Source organism: Malaclemys terrapin, chromosome 2 (assembly GCF_027887155.1).
Source record: "Malaclemys terrapin pileata isolate rMalTer1 chromosome 2, rMalTer1.hap1, whole genome shotgun sequence".
In the NCBI taxonomy this organism is placed as follows: domain Eukaryota; kingdom Metazoa; phylum Chordata; order Testudines; family Emydidae; genus Malaclemys; species Malaclemys terrapin.
Window position 1 is genome coordinate 27319756 of NC_071506.1, and position 20633 is coordinate 27340388.

Genomic DNA, 20633 nt, shown 5'->3' on the forward strand with positions numbered 1-20633 from the left:
GACAAATTTAGGAAAGTTTGTAAATTGTGCAGTGAGCATGCAGTCGAACATTTTAGGGTTAAAAGTTTCCTTCTTTTATCCCTAATGGAGGAGAGTATCATGCAGCCCAACACCCAGATACACTCATCCTGTGGTACTATTTATGATTTCTGAGTATCTTGTCTTCTGGAACCAGATTGCAGTATGTTTCACTTCTGGCACAATAGAAAACCAGAAATGTCAAAGAATCCCATTCAGGCATCATCCTTCATTATTGCCTAATGGAGAAGTGAAAGTAATCAGCAAAGCAGGCCAAGACTGGTGATGGAAGAAAAATGTTTGGGTGATGCCTGTGGAGCCTTTTTGAGTTTCAAAAAAGCATCCTTTGACATGAATTTTGAAAGGAGGAATGTCTTTCATTGGTACCAGAATAGTATTAGAACCCTTACTTAGTCTAGCTAGCTAAAGCCCAAAAGTTCTTAAGCAGTAGTTTTGGCTATGTTGTTAGGGGGGCGAAAGAGGTGTGTGTTCTAAGCTAAGTCCCATAAGTTGCATAAATTCATTATATTTTAAGTGCTTGTGTAACAAGCATAAAGCATAGTGACACTGCTAGAATAATTGCAAAGCTCTAATCACAAATTGTACTAAGCTGCACTGTTTTTTTTTAATTGTAAAGTACTATTTAGTGCGCATTATTACTTTTCTAAAACAAGGACCTGATTCTGCAAATACTCCTAATGAATGGACTGGGGCTATTCATTTGATATTATATATTGTTTTTATAATTATTAAAAAGTACTGATACTAAGTTCTGTTTTAAATAAAGTATTGGAAACTGAAGAATAGCTTAAGGAGATAAACAAATATGTGGGGGAAATTCAGGCTTGACAACATGTATGCCAAGTTTCAGACTGATTTGATTTGAAACGGCCAAGATATGAAACCATAAAAAATGTGAGTAAATAATCTGCATATCAAGGGATGTTATGCAATTACGTGGTTTCAATATGGTTCCTATTCATAGAAAACAGTTAGAAAGAATGATCTACTGCACATGCTCAGTGACTAATTACAAACTTTCATAGTTTAATTGTATAAAAGTATTTCCCCTCAAAATAATAAACCATGTGGCTGTCTCACTGCTAGTCAGATTTGAAGATGTTTTTCTTTTTTCTAAAACTAAGCCTTTACAGCCCTAGATTTGTCAAAATGTTTCTAAAAACCTGAGTTTTTTTTTTTTTTTTTCATTTTTGGCCAGTCTCCATATTATAAACAGCTGAACTGATTTAAATAAAGTTTTCAGTACAAAAAAATAGCCACATCTGGGCTGACAAACCTGTGTGCCAAGTTTCAGCCCTATGTGATTTGAGACAACCGAGATATTAAACACCCAAATCTAGGAACTGGAATGGAAACAGTGACGGACTCCTAACTATAGTGGTCCCTTCAGGATTTGTGATTACTATATAGCGCTTATAAGGATACAGACGATTGAAGATTGATTGGGTAGACACATATTTTAGTTATTTAGACCCTTTGGATTTATTCTCCCGAGAATGTACAGGACATTTACATGGATAATTCCAATTACTATTGGTGGCATTGTTTGAAGAATTAGACCTGTTGTCTGTGGTTCAAACCCTATGACTGGTTATGTCACTATCATTTTCCCAGGCTGCTGTTGTGGCACTGTTGTGGCTATGATAGCATATGTGTTCATATGAAGGAAAGGCAAAAACAGAATACAACAAATTTCTATTAATTGCTGCCATAGGCCCATATTCACCAAAGCACTTGAGCACATGCATAAGTCTTATTTAAGTCAGATGGCCGTAAGGATTTACATAAGTGCTATGCTGCAGAGGGATGAACTTAAGTATGTGTTTTGCTGACCTGGGGCCATAATGACTGCTCCTTAACAAAGGACATAGAAAAAGGATCCATGCTATGAATTTGCCATCATCACTGGAAGTTACTAGCGAACACAAAGGTTGTATATTAAAAACTAGGCTGGTTCAAGCCATAAAAACACATATGGGTTAAAAACAAAAGTTACACAAAGTAAATATTTTTGATAATCTGTGCTGGACATCAGCCTTCGTAAAATTTTAAAAACAACAGAAACTATCTGGAGAGAGCAAAAGGGATACTTTTGTATTTTCTTTGTTAAAAGACTGGTTTCATTAGGAGAAGAAAACTACATAACGGTGATGTTTTTAAGGTAAACAAATGTATGCTTATAAAAATAGCTGCCTTGTTTTATTACAAGACGTGAGCATGATACCTTGGTTATACTTTGAGATGAAGGATGTCTATTGGTTAATAAACAGAACTGGAGTCAGGAGTTTTGACTCTGCCACAATCTTCGTAAGTGACCTCAAACAAGTCAATTTAAAATTTCTGTGTGTCTGCTTCACAATTGGTATTAAAAAAATATGGATAATATTTTTTTATCTGCCTTGTTGGGATGTTATGAGGGTTAATTCATTAATGCTCCTAAAGCATACTGAGATCCTCAGATGGAAGGAAGATTATCTCTGATTATCTTACTATGAACTGAAAGTGACATAGAAATAAGATGTAAAAAAAATAATCTAAATGAATTAAAGGTAGTAATTGCAATTTCCAGATCAGTGCAGGGAATGTATCCACATATCTTCAATTAATTATAGTGGAGGAGGCGTAGCTGAATCCCCTGCACTGCTTTGAAAATCTCAAAAAATATTTAAAAAAAAATGTATTTACCAAGTCAGCAGAGATATAACTTTTGTGATTCTGTTTTCTATAGATTTGGGGACTTATTCAAAACTAAGCACTATCTTATTTTGTTGGAATTCATGTACAGCCTTGACAGGATCTTCCTTCTTTATTAATAATAATTAAAATTACTCTTTTGAGCAATGCTGTGCTACAGTAATGTCATAGAGCCTAACAAAGGGTGGGGTGCAAATATTCCATGAGTTCTGTGCACCTTCGGTTCCACCATTAATATATGTGAGAAAGCTATTTGGACATGCTACAGCCTGGGTTACCTTGTCATAATTTTATATATATTATGTCTTCCATTACCTTGTTAGAGGGCATTTTGCTGCATGCAGCCATCAGGCGCAGGGCAGTGAAAAGGGTGGATAGACTCACTCAAATTAATACTCCACCTTCTTTAACACACCACAGCAAGAACTCATACTCTCAAGAAGGAAAAACTAGGAATAATACAGTGGTTCCGCAATAGAATCTGCATCCTGGCCATATAAAGTTGTTTTGCTTTAGAAACCTTCATATGGACCAAATTGGAGTTAGTTTAGTGAAACTTTTATTACACCCTAAGGAAAATAATTTGGCAGCCAGGTGAAGTTTGGCAAAGATAAGCTGGTTGGGTAGCCACAAAAGAAATGAGATGCAGTTATTTACTTATTAGGTAAACATGCATTCCCAACATGGATTACGTTTAACACATGCACTATGTTGAGCATTTGCTGAACTCTGTCGAATATAGTTTGGACTTGTAGCATCCAGATTTAGAAAAAGCTGATTCTGATTTAGGGGAAGGAGTAAGGGGATGATGTGAGGGGGTGAAACAGAGATTATCTCGATAACCATCTCGATTTGATTATATCACCTTAAAGTAGCACAATCTGCTATACTAACAAAATTGTGTTCTTGGTTTAAAAGGGCAATTGTTCGCCTGACTTTGTGCTCACTAAAAACATTTCCCCAATCTTGTTAAATTATTGCACTCATTTCAGATTTTTATGGCTGTGCAGCTTACCGGCCCTCGTTTCTTTACGTTTCATTCATTTTCCTTGTATTGATGATTAATGGAGGATGTCGAACGTTAGAGTGAGCAGGCATCAGCAAATGCAAGATCATAATTAGTTTAGCTGACGAGGGCCTCTGATAGCACTTGCATCTGGATGGAAAAATTACCCTATAGGGAACTGGCTGCTCACCAGGTCTTTTTAGTGATACATTGTGAAACACCCGATGAATCAAATGCCCTTTCAATGCCAAGAAAGTGTTCCAGTCTTGAAGCCAAAATTATGTCTGCAGAAAGCTTTCCATTTGAAATGTATCAGAGTACAATTATAACCATTGTATTTTTTTGGCATGAATACCACTCTTCCACAGTATGGATTAAAGTTAAATAAATTACTTAAATTTTATGAAACCCTGAAATTCTGAGTTATAGTATTAGTAATTTTTAATTTATAATGAAATTAGTTTTCACCCAGACTATTCTCCCCCATACCAACCCATTCTTATCTGAGATGAAGACTTCTTATTAAATTCTTTTCTTTGCAAGTGGGGAGCAGATTTGAAATTCAGATTTCTTTTTCAGCTAAAGAATTCCATTTCCTGCTTGTTAGTATTTGTGCCCACAAACACAGCCTTACTTTTGTTTAAATGAGAAGTTTAATGAAATCATTATTTCATAGAAAAAATGTAACAAGCAATACTCATAAACGTGTCTATTTCTAAATATTCTTGGATCATTATTAAAGTTGATGAATGCAGAGTTCAGCCTGGGTTAAAAATCAATTTGTATTTGGAGGAACTGTTCCGTGTCTTTCTTTGTCAGACTAAAATAAAATAAATAAATAAATCCATTGATGAGACCATGTTGTCTGGGTTTCAGATGAAGTTCAAAAGATGTCTCATTAGTATCACTGTACTCTTATTTGTTTGGCAGAGGTTACTCCTGCTTCTCAGTTGGCTGTGGGAAATATGTGGCAGTATATGCAGATTTTAGAATTAAGTGGGAAAGACTGTAATTGAAAGTCATGCATTCTGTTAATGAAGTATAAGCTCAGTTACAGGAACTGGTACGAGCAGATGCAAACTGGAATTAATTGGAAATGATGTATTTTTAGACTTGTTGCTGATCGCACTTTGAAATAAAGCAAACAAAAAAAATGTTTTGCAATGGAAGTACAGTGAACAAAACAGCAAAACTTTGCAGAGTGTTTACTGTCAGTTTCAAAAGAGTGTATTTCAGAATTCAGTATTTAGAAACCAACATTAAAGTCACAAAACCTAAAGTTCAAAAAGTTAAAGCTGTTATTCTGAAAAGGCTTTGGTGTTTCACACACCTCATCCATCACTGTAGGGTTAATTATAATGAAAATCAGTGGTGCCTATTAAGCACAATTGAACCTGACCTCATTATGGGAAGTGTGGTTTTATACTGTCATTGTTGCCAGTCAAGAGACAAAACTCCTGTGTTGATTTGTCCTAACTCTGCAGATCATGTGACTCACCTTTGACCTATCTCTTTTTTTTCTTCCTGTTTCAGAGACGTAGAGGCTCAGGAGTTTTTTGTGCCAATTGCCTGACCACAAAGACCTCTCTCTGGCGAAAGAATGCAAATGGTGGATATGTATGCAATGCGTGTGGCCTCTATCAGAAGCTTCATTCGGTAGGAAGAACTTACTAGTTTGTTCAGGAAAAAGGTTTATACAGCTAAGCTGAAGCTGGGCTGTTGTGGTCTTGTCTGGTTGTATGATTACTACCACTCCCTGGCCTGCAGTTAATTTCCTAACAGGGTTTTTTTCAGTATGGTCACTTTGGGATCAGATGTGATTCATTATGAAACAAGCTGGGATGCTGTGGAGAGACATGTTTGAGATCACCAGTGATGCATTTAATTATTTTGATACAGAATAAGGAAAACTGGTTTCCTTTCTGGGAATTTCATTTAAAGACATACAGTATGTTGTAACAAAAGCTCTCCAAATTGAACAAAGCTCATATTTATGTAGGAGTCCAGAAAAAAAGTTTCTAAAATTAGAAATCAGAAATAGAAACATTGCTTCTTGCCTATATAATTGTAATTTTCTCTTTTCCCCCCTTCCCTTCTTTTAATAAATATCTTAAAGTTGTATTGTTTTATTTTCCTTATATACAGAGCCCAAATCTGTGTGATGCTTATAATCTACTGCAAATACTGAGAGCCCTCAACTTTCTTTGAAGCTGCTCAATTGAAGGCATTCAGTACTTTGCAGGAGTAAAATTCAGCATTTTATTAGATTGGGCATGAAGTAAATAATAATAATATCATCACTCGTTATCTATGTTACTTCCAATCTTTCAGATATTGCGCTTGATCCTGAAAGGTGCTGAGCACTCTGGTAGTGATTCAGCAAAGCTATGCTTAAGTGCTTTTTTGGATTGGGGCCAAAGTACTCAGAATTTTCAAGGATGGAGCCCAAATGTCAAATATGAGTTTATATGAATTCTGCTACTAACTGTAATGGAATTACTTGGGAGAGGAAGGTGAGCAGAACTGGGCCCATTAATTAACTACCCACCTCACAGGGATGTTGCAATGATTAATTATCATTGTTCTACAGATGGGGAAATTCAGGTAAAGAGTTTGGGATTTTGCCAAGGCAACGTGTGAAGTTAGGCTCAGAGCCAAGATTAGAAATCTGAGTTTATGGTTGCCAGGGCAAAATTTTCAAAAACACCCTCTTCCCATTTTTGAAAGTGACATAGAATCTTAAGATCCATTAAATATCAGTTCCACTTTGGCTTGTAAGTGCCTACGTCACTTTGAAAATGGGACACAGGTGCTTTTGGAAATCTTATCCCCAGTCCCGTGTGCAAGCCATCAGACATTACTGCTTACTCAAGTCCCACTGCAGCTGTTTTGTGGAAAATATTTTTTTTTTACAATATTCTAATTGCAGCCTGACCAGCAATCTAAAATGTCAACTTTAATTGCTAAATGCTGTCATTTGGGGTTAAGTAGAACAGTTTTTAGATACAAAACAACCCAACCAGTCAAACAACATCATCCTGGGACAAGCTGGACTGACATGCAACTAATGATCTGTGGTTACCATGTTGGATGGAACTGTCTGAATACAACATCCTCATGGAGTTCTCCTCAAGTTCCAAATATGTTTTCTGTTTTAAAGAAAATTCATGCCTTGTGAATGTGCTAAAGAGATTTTGAAGGGAAAGACAATTCTGCATTTGAACACTGATCTGATATTTAGGTTTGACTGTTTTTTGTGTGTTCTATAAAAATATCTCATGTTCATTATTAAAAATAAATGATACCCTTTGGTATTTTACCATAACTATCAGTACAACCTAATGAATAGATCAGAGTTACAAGATTCAGTTTTTAGATAAAAAGACCTCATAAAACCCCCATGACCCATTGGAAATAATCCACATAAAATGTGTGCTGCCAACAGTAGTAATTGGTAGTAAGTTATAAACCCTTTATTTATTAGCATATTGCTTGTGCAAAGATAACACTATTTTTTAGCTCCATTGTTCAAGCATAGCAATAAGCTGCTGTTTAATGGGCACTGACATTAAAGCTTTTAATTGAACTTTGGCCAATCAAAGGCCAAAAAAATAATTAAACTTCCACTCTGCCAGGATATGATAACTGAGCAACTACAGTGTAAACTGACTTCATTTAAGAAACAACAGAGGGTCCTGTGGCACCTTTGAGCCTAACAGAAGTATTGGGAGCATAAGCTTTCGTGGGTAAGAACCTCACTTCTTCAGATGCAAGAAGTGAGGTTCTTACCCACGAAAGCTTATGCTCCCAATACTTCTGTTAGTCTCAAAGGTGCCACAGGACCCTCTGTTGCTTTTTACAGATTCAGACTAACATGGCTACCCCTCTGATACTTCATTTAAGAAATAATTTAAATAAGAAAATAATACTTTTGAGATAATTTCTTAAACATTATTAAACAAAATACAGTATCTTGTGACTTTCTTTTGACAAAGAATGCATGAACCTGGTGAAATACAGTTTTCTATATAAATCTCTTCATTAAAGATGAACATCTAATTGATTTTTCGGTTCAGAGGCTGAACCAAAAATCTGAAAAAAAATTGTTTTGGGTTGACTGAAAATGGGACTTTCTTGGTTTTCCTTGCTGAAATGAAAACACAAAAATTTTAAATTTGGGTCAAACGAAGCATTTTGTTCGACCAAATTTTTTTTTCTTTTTGTTTTGTTTCACTTTTGGGTGTTCTTTATGCTTTTTTTTTTCATTTGTTTGTTTGCTGGGTGGATTTATTTGTTTGTTTGGTTTGGTTTTTAAAAATAAACCTAGATACATTTCTTAAATGCCATTTCAGAATGAAAAGTCAAATGTTTCATTTTGAAAATGTCAAAAAATAAACATTTTGACAAAAATAATTTTTGGTTAAAAATATTCACTAGATTTGACTTGAATTCACAAATAGTTTTGGTCAAGCTGAAACTGCATTTTTTGGCAAATGAACTGGGAAAATGTCACATAGTTCTATTCTGCATACAAAATGGAGGTTGAATATACTTTTGTGATTATTATTGGAAAATCAAACATTACTTAGATTGTTTATAAAAGAAGACTAGGAATATGTGATTGTTAACTAAGGGCCCAATCCTGTAGGCACTTAATTATGTGAGTAAAGTGAGTTGTGTATGTAAGCAAACCCATTAAATTAAACAATATTACATTTGTGAGTAAAATTACTCACATTTGCAAGCTTTGGACCTTTAATCACCAAACTCTGATTAGATGCTTAATATCTACATGTACAGTGATTACCATTATAATGTCAATATTTGCCACTGATAATCATACAGTTTTACATAAGATACTATGATACTTTGTATTAAAAATAACAGATAAGTCTGATATCTCAGATAGAGTTGTCTGAAAAAATAATTATTTGATTTGGTGTCCAAACTGGAAAAAAAAAAGTTATTTTGGGGTGGAGCCAAAATGAATTTTTTTGTCCTTTTTGGCAAATTGAAACCTCCAAAACAATTCATTTCAGGTCAAAGGAAACATTCTGTTCATTAGATTTGGCGGAGGTGGTACCTTTTCAAAACAGAAAATTGAAATAAAATTCAAGACAAATAATTGTTTGCATTAAAAAATTGAAACATTTTGTTTAAAAATGTTGAAACAAAACATTTTGATTTTTTTTCTGATTTTTTATTTGGGTGGGGGAAGAGGGATTTTGATTGAAACAATTTGGCAAGTTCGAAAAGAGTTTTTGTCAACCTGAGTCTACATTTTTTGGCAAAAACAGTTCAGTGTTGGGTAAAATTTGTTGGAGAACTCTCAAATACCACTTGTTAGTAGTGACTGGCAAATGTTTGTGTTTTAGTGTCTTTTCCTGTGGTTCACATTAGCACTTCTATGATACTCTTGATTAATTTGTAATTATTTTTAAGAAATGGTAGAGTGCACATTGTTGCTCATTTTAATCAAAACCTCACAAATTCATCATGGTACCTACAAATACACACAATCATTTTACCATTTATAGTCATTTTCAACTGGTCAATTTTAAAAACATTTTTATTGATGAAAATTGTATCTAGCTCACTACAAATGTGGTATGTTCAAGAATATACAGTGTGCAGATTTGTAAACACGAAAAAGTGGATCTCTTTTCTATAGTGTCTCCATTCTCAAAACACCAGAATGTAACCATTTTGGCTTTTGACATGAATTATATTGTATTTTTATTCATTTTGCATCGCTCTAATCTTAATCAGCCTTGGATGACATGACCTACCTCAACAGTTCTTACTCAGGTCAGATCAGATCCCCAGACAAATTCAGTGGGAGTTGCACTGGGGTAAGAACTTCAGTATCAGACGTACTTTCTTTTAGCATAGTCAGGTCACTCCAATTTCACATCATGTTGAACAGCAAAGAGGTCTAATAATATTCATCGAATAATGTATTCAGTGAATTTTGTGATACTTTTAAAATAAATTAATCACACATTTTTAATAATTTGACCAACTGTAGAGAGCTGGGCAAATTATTCACAAATCACATTATCATAATAAAAATATAATATACAAGATGTGATAATATATCTGACAAATCTAAGATTTTTTTTTAAAATAAAGTATTTGCTATTTTTTTCTATTATTCACCAAATTGAGGGCTCCAGTATAGTTTAAGAAATGAGATCCCACTTTTCTGTATATCTTGAACTGTCCATAAATATCGACCATCTGTTTGCTGTCTATTCATGTGAATTATTAAGTTTGTGAGTGACTCTGCTCAAGCGAGTAGTCCATTTAATTTAGTTGGAGAACAATCACATGAGTAAAGTAATTCACATGCTTAAGTATTTGCAGGATCAGGCACATATGTTAAACACTTGGGTATGTCTACAGTGCAATTAAAAACCAGTGGCTGGCCCATGCCAGCTGACTCACGCTCGCGGGAATTGGACTAAGAGGCTGCTTAATTGCAATGTAAATATTTGGGCTAGGACCCTGCAAGGTGGGAGGGTCCCAGAGCTCAGGCTTCAGCCCAAGCCCAAATGTCTACACCATAATAAAACAGCCCCTAAGCCCTAGACCCACGAGCCCAACTCAGCTGGCAAGGCCCAGCCATCTGTGTCTGATTGCAGTATAGACATACCCTTAATGACATATAACTTTAAAGACCTGCTTCTGCAAGTAGGCTTGTGAACAACTCTTCTCACATGAGTAAAGTCATGTGTGTTAATCATTTACAGGCTCACACATCTGTAATATGAGGAGCTAAAATTAATATTTTGTTTAAGCAGTCAAACCAGATCAGGAATCCATACTGCTAGGAAAATGTAATACAGTGGGTGAATAAGAAAAGTGTCATGTAAGAGAGGAAGCAAAGTTCAACAGCAGTGAGCACCCTTTTTACTCCTATGACATATTCTTAGGATGGTCTTAATGATGAGAAAAGATCCTTGAGCTAGTATTAGAAAGTATATATTCCTATTAATGCATGTTTAAATGATTATTAATAATGTAAATTATCCTATAGCATGATATCTATATTACAATGTTCTAATTTTCTCTTAAACATAATTTTGTCCACTTTAGACTTGCTGCTATCCCATAGAGGTAACTCTGTTTCAGTTGCTGCTCTTTCGCTGAGTTAAAATTTTACTACTTATTAAACGTCTAAATCAAAGTTTATATTTCTTCTGATTTAGATTTTTAATAGAAAGTAACAGCTTAACAAGTAGCAGCTGTGGCTAGGATGCAATTAACCATTAGAATGAGGCGACTTTAGGGGGAGAAATAGGTGAAAGGGGAGACGAAGATGGCAAGTCGAGATAGAAAATAGCTCTATAAAAATAATGAAGTCCAATACTGGACTTTTTAATCTTAATTTAAAGTTATCCATTTATAGATATATAAATTATAATATCCCACATATAGCACCAGTTGTTCAAAATATTGAGTTTAGTCCAGAATTTAATCAACACTTTAACATGGCATTAAGGAGAGGGGAAAAAATCCAAATACACTTCTAAGTGGGCAGGGCATAGAGCAGTCTGTAGGCCCCCAGCGACCCTAGGATTCTGTGCACATTTGGTTGAGATCAACATCAGCTACCAGAATACCGAACTGAAATGACCTTTAGACTGTTCTTGCTCTCCTTTAATGTCTGCCCAATAGAGTGGCATGTATCATCTTTCAGCACCATCTTTCACCACATTCTTGTGGAGAGGGCTGACTATGGTCCCTCCCCCTGCTCCTTCTGCTTCTTATAAAAGTGCTTTCAGTGCTCACATAAGAGGTCTCTCATAATAGTTCTCTCTCCACATGCACTGCATCTTTGGGGCAGATGGCAAATGGATAACTAAGTACTCTCTGTCCTGATGAAGACTTCAGTATCTCCGTCCCTCTACCTTATTCGATGTGGTCCTACCTTCCTCCCTTCCTGAGGTTCCTTCATCTTTTTTCCACTCCTCGTGACTTCCCCAACATAATAGTAATAGCAGTAGTAGTAGTAGTAATAATAATAATAATAAGTAATTAATGATAAATACTACCTAGCTCTTATACAGAACTTGTCATCAGGGAGAGTTGAGAGCACTGAGCACATACTGGGTTGGGCACTTAATGACTGTTTAAGTAAACAAATACAGTATGTTAACTGATATGAGATGGAAGATTGAATGTGGTAACAATAAACATCAGTTGGTAGCTTTATTATTAAAATAAAGAGTTTGCCTCCAAAGTTTTAGCTGACCTTGTTTACTGGTAGAAGTAGACATTCCCTAAAGCTTTCCTGTAATGTGGGTCTTAACTCAAGTACAACTTAGATTTGCATGAACATTGTCACTAAGACTTACTTAATGTGTTTCTTTTATTTATTATGTATGTGTTCCATGCAGACTCCCAGGCCTTTAAACATCATTAAGCAGAACAATGGTGAGCAGATCATTAGGAGACGAACAAGAAAGCGCCTTAACCCAGAGGCACTTCAGACTGAGCAGCTAAACAAACATCAGAGGGGTAGCGGTGAGGAACAAGTCAATGGAAGCCCATTAGAGAGGAGGTCAGATGATCACTTAACTGAAGGTCACCAGAGAGAAATTCAGCTTCCCAGCCTGAGTAAATATGAGGCCCAGGGTTCATTGACTAAAAGCCATTCTTCTCAGCAGCCAATATTGGTCAGTCAAACTCTGGATATTCATAAAAGGATGCAACCTTTGCACATTCAGATAAAAAGTCCTCAGGAAAGTTCTGGAGACCCAGGAAATAGTTCATCGATATCAGAAGGGAAAGGAAGCTCAGAGAGAGGCAGCCCAATAGAAAAATACATGAGACCTGCGAAGCACCCAAATTATTCACCACCTGGAAGCCCTATTGAAAAATACCAGTACCCACTCTTTGGACTTCCATTTGTACACAATGACTTTCAGAGTGAAGCTGATTGGCTGAGATTCTGGAGTAAATATAAGCTGTCCGTTCCTGGGAATCCACACTACTTGAGTCATGTGCCTGGCCTACCAAATCCTTGCCAAAACTATGTGCCTTATCCCACCTTTAATCTGCCTCCTCATTTTTCAGCTGTCGGATCAGACAATGACATTCCTCTAGATTTGGCGATAAAGCATTCCAGACCTGGGCCAACTGCAAATGGTGCCTCCAAGGAGAAAAGTAAGGCACCACCAAATGTAAAAAATGAAGGTCCCTTGAATGTACTAAAAATAGAGAAAGTTGATAGAAGTACTCAAGACGAACTTTCAACCAAGTGTGCGCACTGTGGCATTGTCTTTCTGGATGAAGTGATGTATGCTTTGCATATGAGTTGCCATGGCGACAGTGGACCTTTCCAGTGCAGCATATGCCAGTATCTTTGCACGGACAAATATGACTTTACAACTCACATCCAGAGGGGCCTACACAGGAACAATGCACAAGCTGAAAAGAATGGAAAACCTAAAGAGTAAAACCTTAGCACTTAGCACAATTAAACAGAAATAGGTTTCCTTGATGGGAATTCAATAGCTTGTAATGTCTTGTGAAGACCTATAAAGCACTTCATATAGAGAGCATGCCTTATCCAATATAAAATACCTTGTTCTTTTCTCTTTTCTTTTGTTTTTTATTTTATTATTATTGTTATTATTATTAATGAGAGGGTTACCAAGAAAGAAAAACAAATTGAATGGTGGCCGGAGAGGAAAAAGTATAATCATTTGGTACATGGCTCACCAAAACTATCTAGAATTCAATGAATCAGGACAAATATTCACGGCCATTTTTTTTCCAGACAACTAAAACTTTTGCTATTATGTAACTGGCTAGAATACAAAAATGTATGTTTGTATATATTGCTGGCAGGTGTATAGTGAACAAATGCACACTGTATATAGGAAATAGACTTCTTAAATATACAAATGTCCAGAAGTCATTTAGTATTTTTAATTTGGGCTAATTTCTGCCTTAAAACATGCCTTAGTGTCACCTTCTCCTCAAAGCTTTGGCGTTGGTTTCATCAAGACATTTGTCAGACTCAACCAAGTTTTAGCTACCATTTTATCACTACACCTTTTCTGGCATAGTGTAGACTAAACCGTTTTGCTCCAATAAATTATCTTTAATATAGAAGCCACACTCTGAGCTTAATTTGCATAGAACAAGGTAACCTGCTGTATTTTTTTTTTCTGATTACCTGTGCTTTCTAAACCTTGGAATCTAAAGTTACTTCTACATAGACTTAATGTTGGTATATGTACCAGTCAATCTCTTCGCTAAATCTATACCAGCTTTTGCTAAGTAGCATTAAATATGTCTTCATAGTACTTTTTAATACTTAAAGCTTTGTAAAAACTATCCATGAAGGGAAAGCTCCGCAGCATAACTGCTCAGGGAAATAGGGCTAAATAACTAAATATTAAACAATTGGTTAAAGGTGCTGTTGTCAAGCCTCCATGCTTGCTACAAGAGTATAAAAGAACTGACTTTAATAATTTTTCATTATAATGTCCCAACCAGTAGTTTATTATTTTGCCACAGGGATGTAGAAGATATTACAAGCTACTGGATGCACTGTCAGATTAACTTATTTCATTAAAGAAGTTGGGAGAACAAATAGAAAAAAAACTTATTTTTCTAGTAAATATTAATGTATTACATTTCAAATAATGGTGCCTGACATATTGAATAATTATTTTCTACCGTGTACATATGCAACAAAGATATTCCATCATGCATTAGAGTCGGCTCTGGCTCTGCCTCGCTGTTTACATTTGCAAATGTAGCAAACAAGGTAATGAAGCAACTATTTCTATTGCAGTAGGTATCTTTTTTTGTGCGTGTGCATTTAAAGTTGTAAACGATAACATGAAATGAATGACATTTGTTGATATTAATGGTATGGAAAAATAAGAAGGAAATGAAAATATTTTTATGCCTACTTAGGAAAAAAAGGGTAGCACTATTCATTCCAAGTACTTTTGTATTCTTAAGCTCTTAACTCACATTGTTATGCTTAAAATGATAAACATATATCCTCTTTTTATTGCTTTGTCTGTGTTTCAGAGGAAACATTTCAGAAATTATTTCGATAAGCGCTGTTTGACTACGCAGCGCTAATGTTTTTATTGCATTCTGTAGTAGCATTGCACTCCATTGTTACAATATTATGCAGTCGCTTTTTTGTTTTGTTTGGGTTTGTTTCTTTTTCTCAGTGCAGGGTCTGAGTTCCTTAAGGTTGAATGGCAGGTATAGTTCAATTGGTTCATGAATGTTTCAGCAAAGGAAGTTTAAAATGTCTTTTTAATATTATGATGCCTTTTTTTTTTCTATTCATGCATTTTATTTTTTAAAATGTTCTATAAAAATATATCCGGCCTAAATCCTTCACTTGAGATTATATGTAAAGGGTCCTATTCTGATCATACTTACATGCCACCTATCTCAGACTTCCATGTAATTGACACTAAAGCACTATAAAAAGGCTCTTGCTTTTAACTTACATGAAATTCATCATTCTCCCTTCTAGAAATTGGTGCACTTATGAGACACATAACCAGGGAAAACTGGGAGGTTGGAGGATGAAATGGAAGGTGATGGGAAATGTCTAGAAGGGGCTGGAGAAAGTATAAAATGGGGAGGAACTGGCCTAAACGTACAGCACTTTGATAGTCTTTTGAAAAATGTGCCAAGTTAAAGCAGCCCGCAAGAAATTCGCCATGCATGAGAAGCACTTGCACAGCTGATCACCAAAGGTCTTGATGACCTTGGCAGTATTTTACGTGTTACATTTTCACACGGATGAAAAGTTATTGAACAATCCCTCTAATTTGTTAGGCACAAACAGGCTATTGTTCAACCTGAGGCTTGCATTCCTTCCTGCTCCACCCATTTCTTTCAGAACAGCCACATTTACTGTGAGAAGTGTACAGACAATCCCTCTTCACCATTCATGGTTGAATTCTATAACCCTTTAATGCTGTTCTAGGTTAGCAAAGGATATTGTGCCACATTCCTCTCCCTCTTTTTTGTTTGTTTGGTTGGTTGTTTTTTTTGTTTTGTTTTTTAAGATGAATCTTCTGCTTAATACCAGTGCCAGGAAATGACTGGTTGTGTTGACTATTGTTCTCCAACAATAGTTCTGTTTTTTGTGGACTGAAATGGATTGTTCTCCTCTTGTTATGTCAGGGGCCCAGTGTGTGTCCTTATCAGCTCTCTCAAAAAACTTGTTAGGCTTAAATAGCAGCAGCTGTATTGGCATCTGAAGTGACCGCCTCGAAGTTATTGGCACGATTACTGTGTTGGGATACTTCCTATAAATCTTAGCACTTCTTGTGGCTTCTTGACTTCTGGAAGCTGCATCTTTATGGAAAATATTCTGTAGTGCACACGTTCATCAGAAAGATTTGTGCTCAGACCTGTATTTCATTACGCCTCTTGCTAAACTCAAAGCAGAAGCCAAGATGGGGGAAATACCTTCCAGCCAATACACATAGTGAGGTTTGGGCATGAGGAGAGAGACGATCTTGTAAGTGCAGAGCACAGGCTAGACCTTTAACTGTTAACATTGTACCTACAGAGTACAAATTAAATTTGAAAATGTACCCACTGTTCTCGCCATGACACATTGATGTGTTCTAAAAATTCTACTTCTAAATGACATTTTGTTCTAACCTGTTCTCTTGAAGTAAAAATAGTTTTTTTAGGGAAGAAAAAAAAAAAAAAGCCTGGATTTCCACCCTCCCCACATGGTGATATTAATGAAAAAAAAATGAAAGTCGTGAAATTAAAAAAAAAAAAAAAGACTTAAGTAATTGCTCTTAGTTTGAAGCCTGGGATGGCACATACCTACTGGCCATAATGCATTTTGTTTCAAATTAATGTACAACTCCAAAACATTAAGGTCTAAATTTCCAAAACCATCAATGTTTTTGTGCTCAGCTTTGAGGTACGTAGGGCCTAAATTTCCAAGAACTCATAAAATCGAACTGTCGTCGTGGGCGCTTATTGTTTCTTAAAATCAATCTTTACATGGGCCCCCAAAGTTAGTAGAAACATTTAAAAACATAGGTCAAAACAAGTCTATCTTTAAAATGCCTGAGGAGGAACATTGCCCTTAGTTAAGAATCTCAGAATTTCTCTCTGATTAAGGATTAATATCCTGTGTAGCATGGTGCTGCAGCACCTCTTGCAAGTTGAACTATTGTAACTAATTGCTGGCTGGACTAATCGGAAGATTTTCAAAGGCACAAACGGTAGTTAGGTGCCTAATTCTCATTCACTTTCCATAGGAGGTAGGTACCTAACTGCCATTGTTTACTATGAAAATCTCCCCTTAAATCTTCATAAATATGGTACGCTCAATATCCATAGAGACTGAGGAAGGAAGCTGGAGACTTTTTAGCCATTGCGCCCCCTTCTTCTGCCAGAAATAAATGGCGCCAGCCCTTACGAAAGGGAATATGGAGACATCTCTAAAAGATGAGATGGATGAAAAATTCTGTGGGTGTCTTAGATCAGTTGATAGAAAAAAGCTGAAAAGGGGACAAAAGATCAGCACTAAGATAAATATACAGTGATAAAATGTAGACGCCATGAAATGTGGTGACCCAATTTGGCACCTGCAGATGGTGGGAGAGTCAAAGACAGGCTCAGCAGCCCATCTTCTGACTGTGCAATATTATTTATTAGACAGAAATACCTGCTTGCCATGTTAGAGGATATATTCTACTATCTGTTTGGGTTCCATGTCAACTACAGCTATTTAAAAATACATGTTTCTTCTGTAGTTATCTTCCCATTGTTGTCTGTGTATTGACTTTTCTTGGCTGACTTGACATCTTATTCCTAATACTGGTCAGGAAAAGCGAAAGAGACTACAGGTTTACTCCTACAGAACCAGGAGAGGTGGATGCATTTCTCTCCACTCCAGTGGAGAAAGTTATTTGTGGCAGGTGTCAGCAATAGACTTGTCAGCCCTACCTCCCATAAAGGCAACAGATGAAAAAGTCACACTAGTTCCATGATTTCCTTATGTAAAAACTTGGCAGGGTGGAATCACAGGTACTTCACGAAGAAGGAGTGGGCCAGGAGGGGTGATTTGCATAGAATTTTCCACCCAAGAGTGGGATTCCCTCCTACCTATTGGGACCCATTAGATTCATAGAGCTCTCAAGAGTTGGCAGCTGTTGGGGTACTAGATAATTAATAATAACACATAGCCTATATCGGGGGTGACGTGGTTTGTCTCTTCTTTAGACACTAAAAAAAAGTTTAGTGGTTCCCAACCAGATAAATATCACAAGTTTTTTAGTTAAAAATACATTTAGTAAATGTATGACAAAATGCTTAGAATAAACACTGTGTGGCAGCAGCCATATATTGTGTTGTATTCCGGTTTTTCAACTGTGCCCATCACCATGGTATCTGAGCGCTTAATGGAAAGAAGGGCAGGGTGGGGAAGACGAAACCTCTCAAAATTCCATTGGAAATTTTACTTACAGCAGAATTCACCAGCAGGGGGAAAATGTCTTTTCATATGGAATGATTTCATGTTGCTTTTTAAACAAAAAAAAAACAAAAAAAAAAAACCTTTAAACTTGTAGCCCTGATTTGACGCTAGAATGTTGGCTCTTGTCCTGCCTTAAAAAACATGGATATGTTGGGGTTTTTTGTTTTCTGTTGTTGGTTTTTTTTGTTTTTGTTTTATGTTTTATGTTTTTTTCTCATAGTGCATGTTCATTTCTACTCACAAACATGTTCTTGGTGTATTTCTTATGCAAACAATCTTCAGGCAGCAAAGATGTCTGTTACATCTAAACTTGAATAATAAAGTTTTACCACCAGTTATAATTAAGGTGTACGTCATCATTTATGGGAATAATGTAATGTCACTACAGCACAGATATGCCAGAAGGGAAAAGCAGGAAGTGGGCCTGGATAAAAGGAGTGGTTTGGCCTAGAACCACCCCTATCTTTGAAGGCTGACTGAGGTAGAATGGGCTAAACAAGAAAATACCTAAAGAGAAGCATATTGAGCTTCAAAATACATTAGACCAAATCCTGAGTTAAGGACACAGGACCTGATCCAAAGCGCATTCAAGTCAATATAAAAACTGCAAATGGAGGACTACTTCAATAGGCTTTGGATCAGACCCTGAGCCCTTTGAAAATTACAGACGCCCAGGTTTATATTTCTGTGAACACAGTTTAATTATTTACTCTGCACCACGGAGCGACATGGAACTGGAAGTAGAGGGAATAGCCATGAAAAAAAGGTTCACATTGGGATTGGACCAGAATGTTGGGGTTAACAGCTCTACCCTTCCACACAGAGTCCAGCATGATCTTCAAATAACCTCATGTAGTCAGAGCCTTGGTTTAACATCTTGTCCGCACGTCAGCACCTCCCACAGAACAGTGCTCTCTAGATCACAGAAAGCATTGATTAAACAGTGACTCACAAGCAAAGAGTGCCACCTACAAAGTCACCACCACCACTTCCTGCCGCACTGTTGGAGATTTCCTCAGAGATCTCCCATCTAAGTAGTGACCGAGTCAACACTGCTTAGTGTATATGCTCTGATGAGCTCACTGCCCATGGTGGTATGGCTTCCAGCCGTCTTTTCCATTACACTGTAATTTCATTTCTTCATAGTTTTTTGTCTCATCTGCATGGCTGACAGGCTGTCAGCCCTGATGCAAACTATTATTCTAAAGTGGCGTAAAATGGTGAAATTGTTTTATAATGTTAGAGTGCAAAAATAGATTTTAATAGCCTGATTCTAATCTCACTGTGCCAGGTATAACTCCAGTGACTCCTAACTGACACCATAAATAAATTCAGATTCGGGTCCTAGGGGTTTTTATTTATTTAAAAGTTTCTATTTTTCTTTTTCAATTGCTGGAGTTAAAAATAGCTTCTGAAAAGAAAACAACAAAGCAACAATCTTGAGGACAGCGCCCTCTCACTATGGCCTTTTGGTATTTTCAAAAAATGAAGGAGCTAGTAAATGTGAATGATTCTGCGGCAAGTATGATATTTTGTTTTAAATAGCATACTCACAACTAAGCAAGTGTACATTTCACCAGTTTCATGACATACTATTTTGATGGTGACAGTCAAATTTATTCCAGAATAAATCCTTTTTTTCCCTCTTTACCTTGTCACTTTTGCTACTACACTCCATCTTTAAGTGAAAGAAATAGAAAAATTTAATATCACACCTTTCTATCTAGGTGCTCATATGACCCCATCATTGCAGTAGCTGAGCACTGTGAGGCTCTCTGTGTGTTGTTCTGCAAGCTGTCTGCCTGCTCTGTTGATCCCGTTCCCTTCTACTTGTAACCCCACTGATACTCCGTTAACAATCCCTGCTCTCCTGTTTGGGGAAACTCACAAAAATATTTTTTAATTCATACCAAATGTCCCATCCCTTGTTGAAGTAGCAGCAGTTTCCACGGCTGGTATTGGTCCCAACTGTAGTGGTGCATGAGGCAACAAGGCAAAGCAGGATTCGAGAATAAGAAGAATGTTTGCACAACAAAAAGAACTGAAAGAATAACTGGGATGGAGGATACTGTATGGTAAGGAAAGGGTACAAAGTGGAAATAGGTTGCTTTCTAGTTTATGTTCTCAGAGGTAGATAGTTTCCCACCAGCAATACTTTTCTTTAAAAAATGTCTCAAAACAAAATCAGATGGTTGTTAACTGAACTCACGCTCTTTACATTTTTGTTGACAATGGGGTGGGGCTATAAAATCAACAAAACAGTAGAGTGTCAGTGGAAAACTCTTCACTTCCCAACACTGACAGTTTAATGCTGATGAGTAATTATGATGGACAGTGGGAACTGATGAAACTTGATAGAGGTGGTGTTTGTACTGACACCAGCTTCCCTTG

General features: G+C 36.4%; 1 protein-coding gene across 6 annotated transcripts in view; it reads left to right on the plus strand.

Annotated features, from left to right (window-relative positions):
- TRPS1 (transcriptional repressor GATA binding 1) overlaps positions 1–18583 on the plus strand; it is a 257282-nt gene extending 238699 nt beyond the window's left edge. For all 6 annotated transcript variants that reach the window (XM_054019284.1, XM_054019286.1, XM_054019289.1 and 3 more), the window contains 2 exons: positions 5273–5395; positions 12142–18583. In XM_054019284.1, coding sequence (XP_053875259.1) covers positions 5273–5395; positions 12142–13203 — 1185 coding nt within the window. In that variant the 3' untranslated portion in view covers positions 13204–18583. The remainder of the gene's footprint in view (positions 1–5272; positions 5396–12141) is intronic.
- The last annotated feature ends 2050 nt before the right edge of the window (positions 18584–20633 follow it).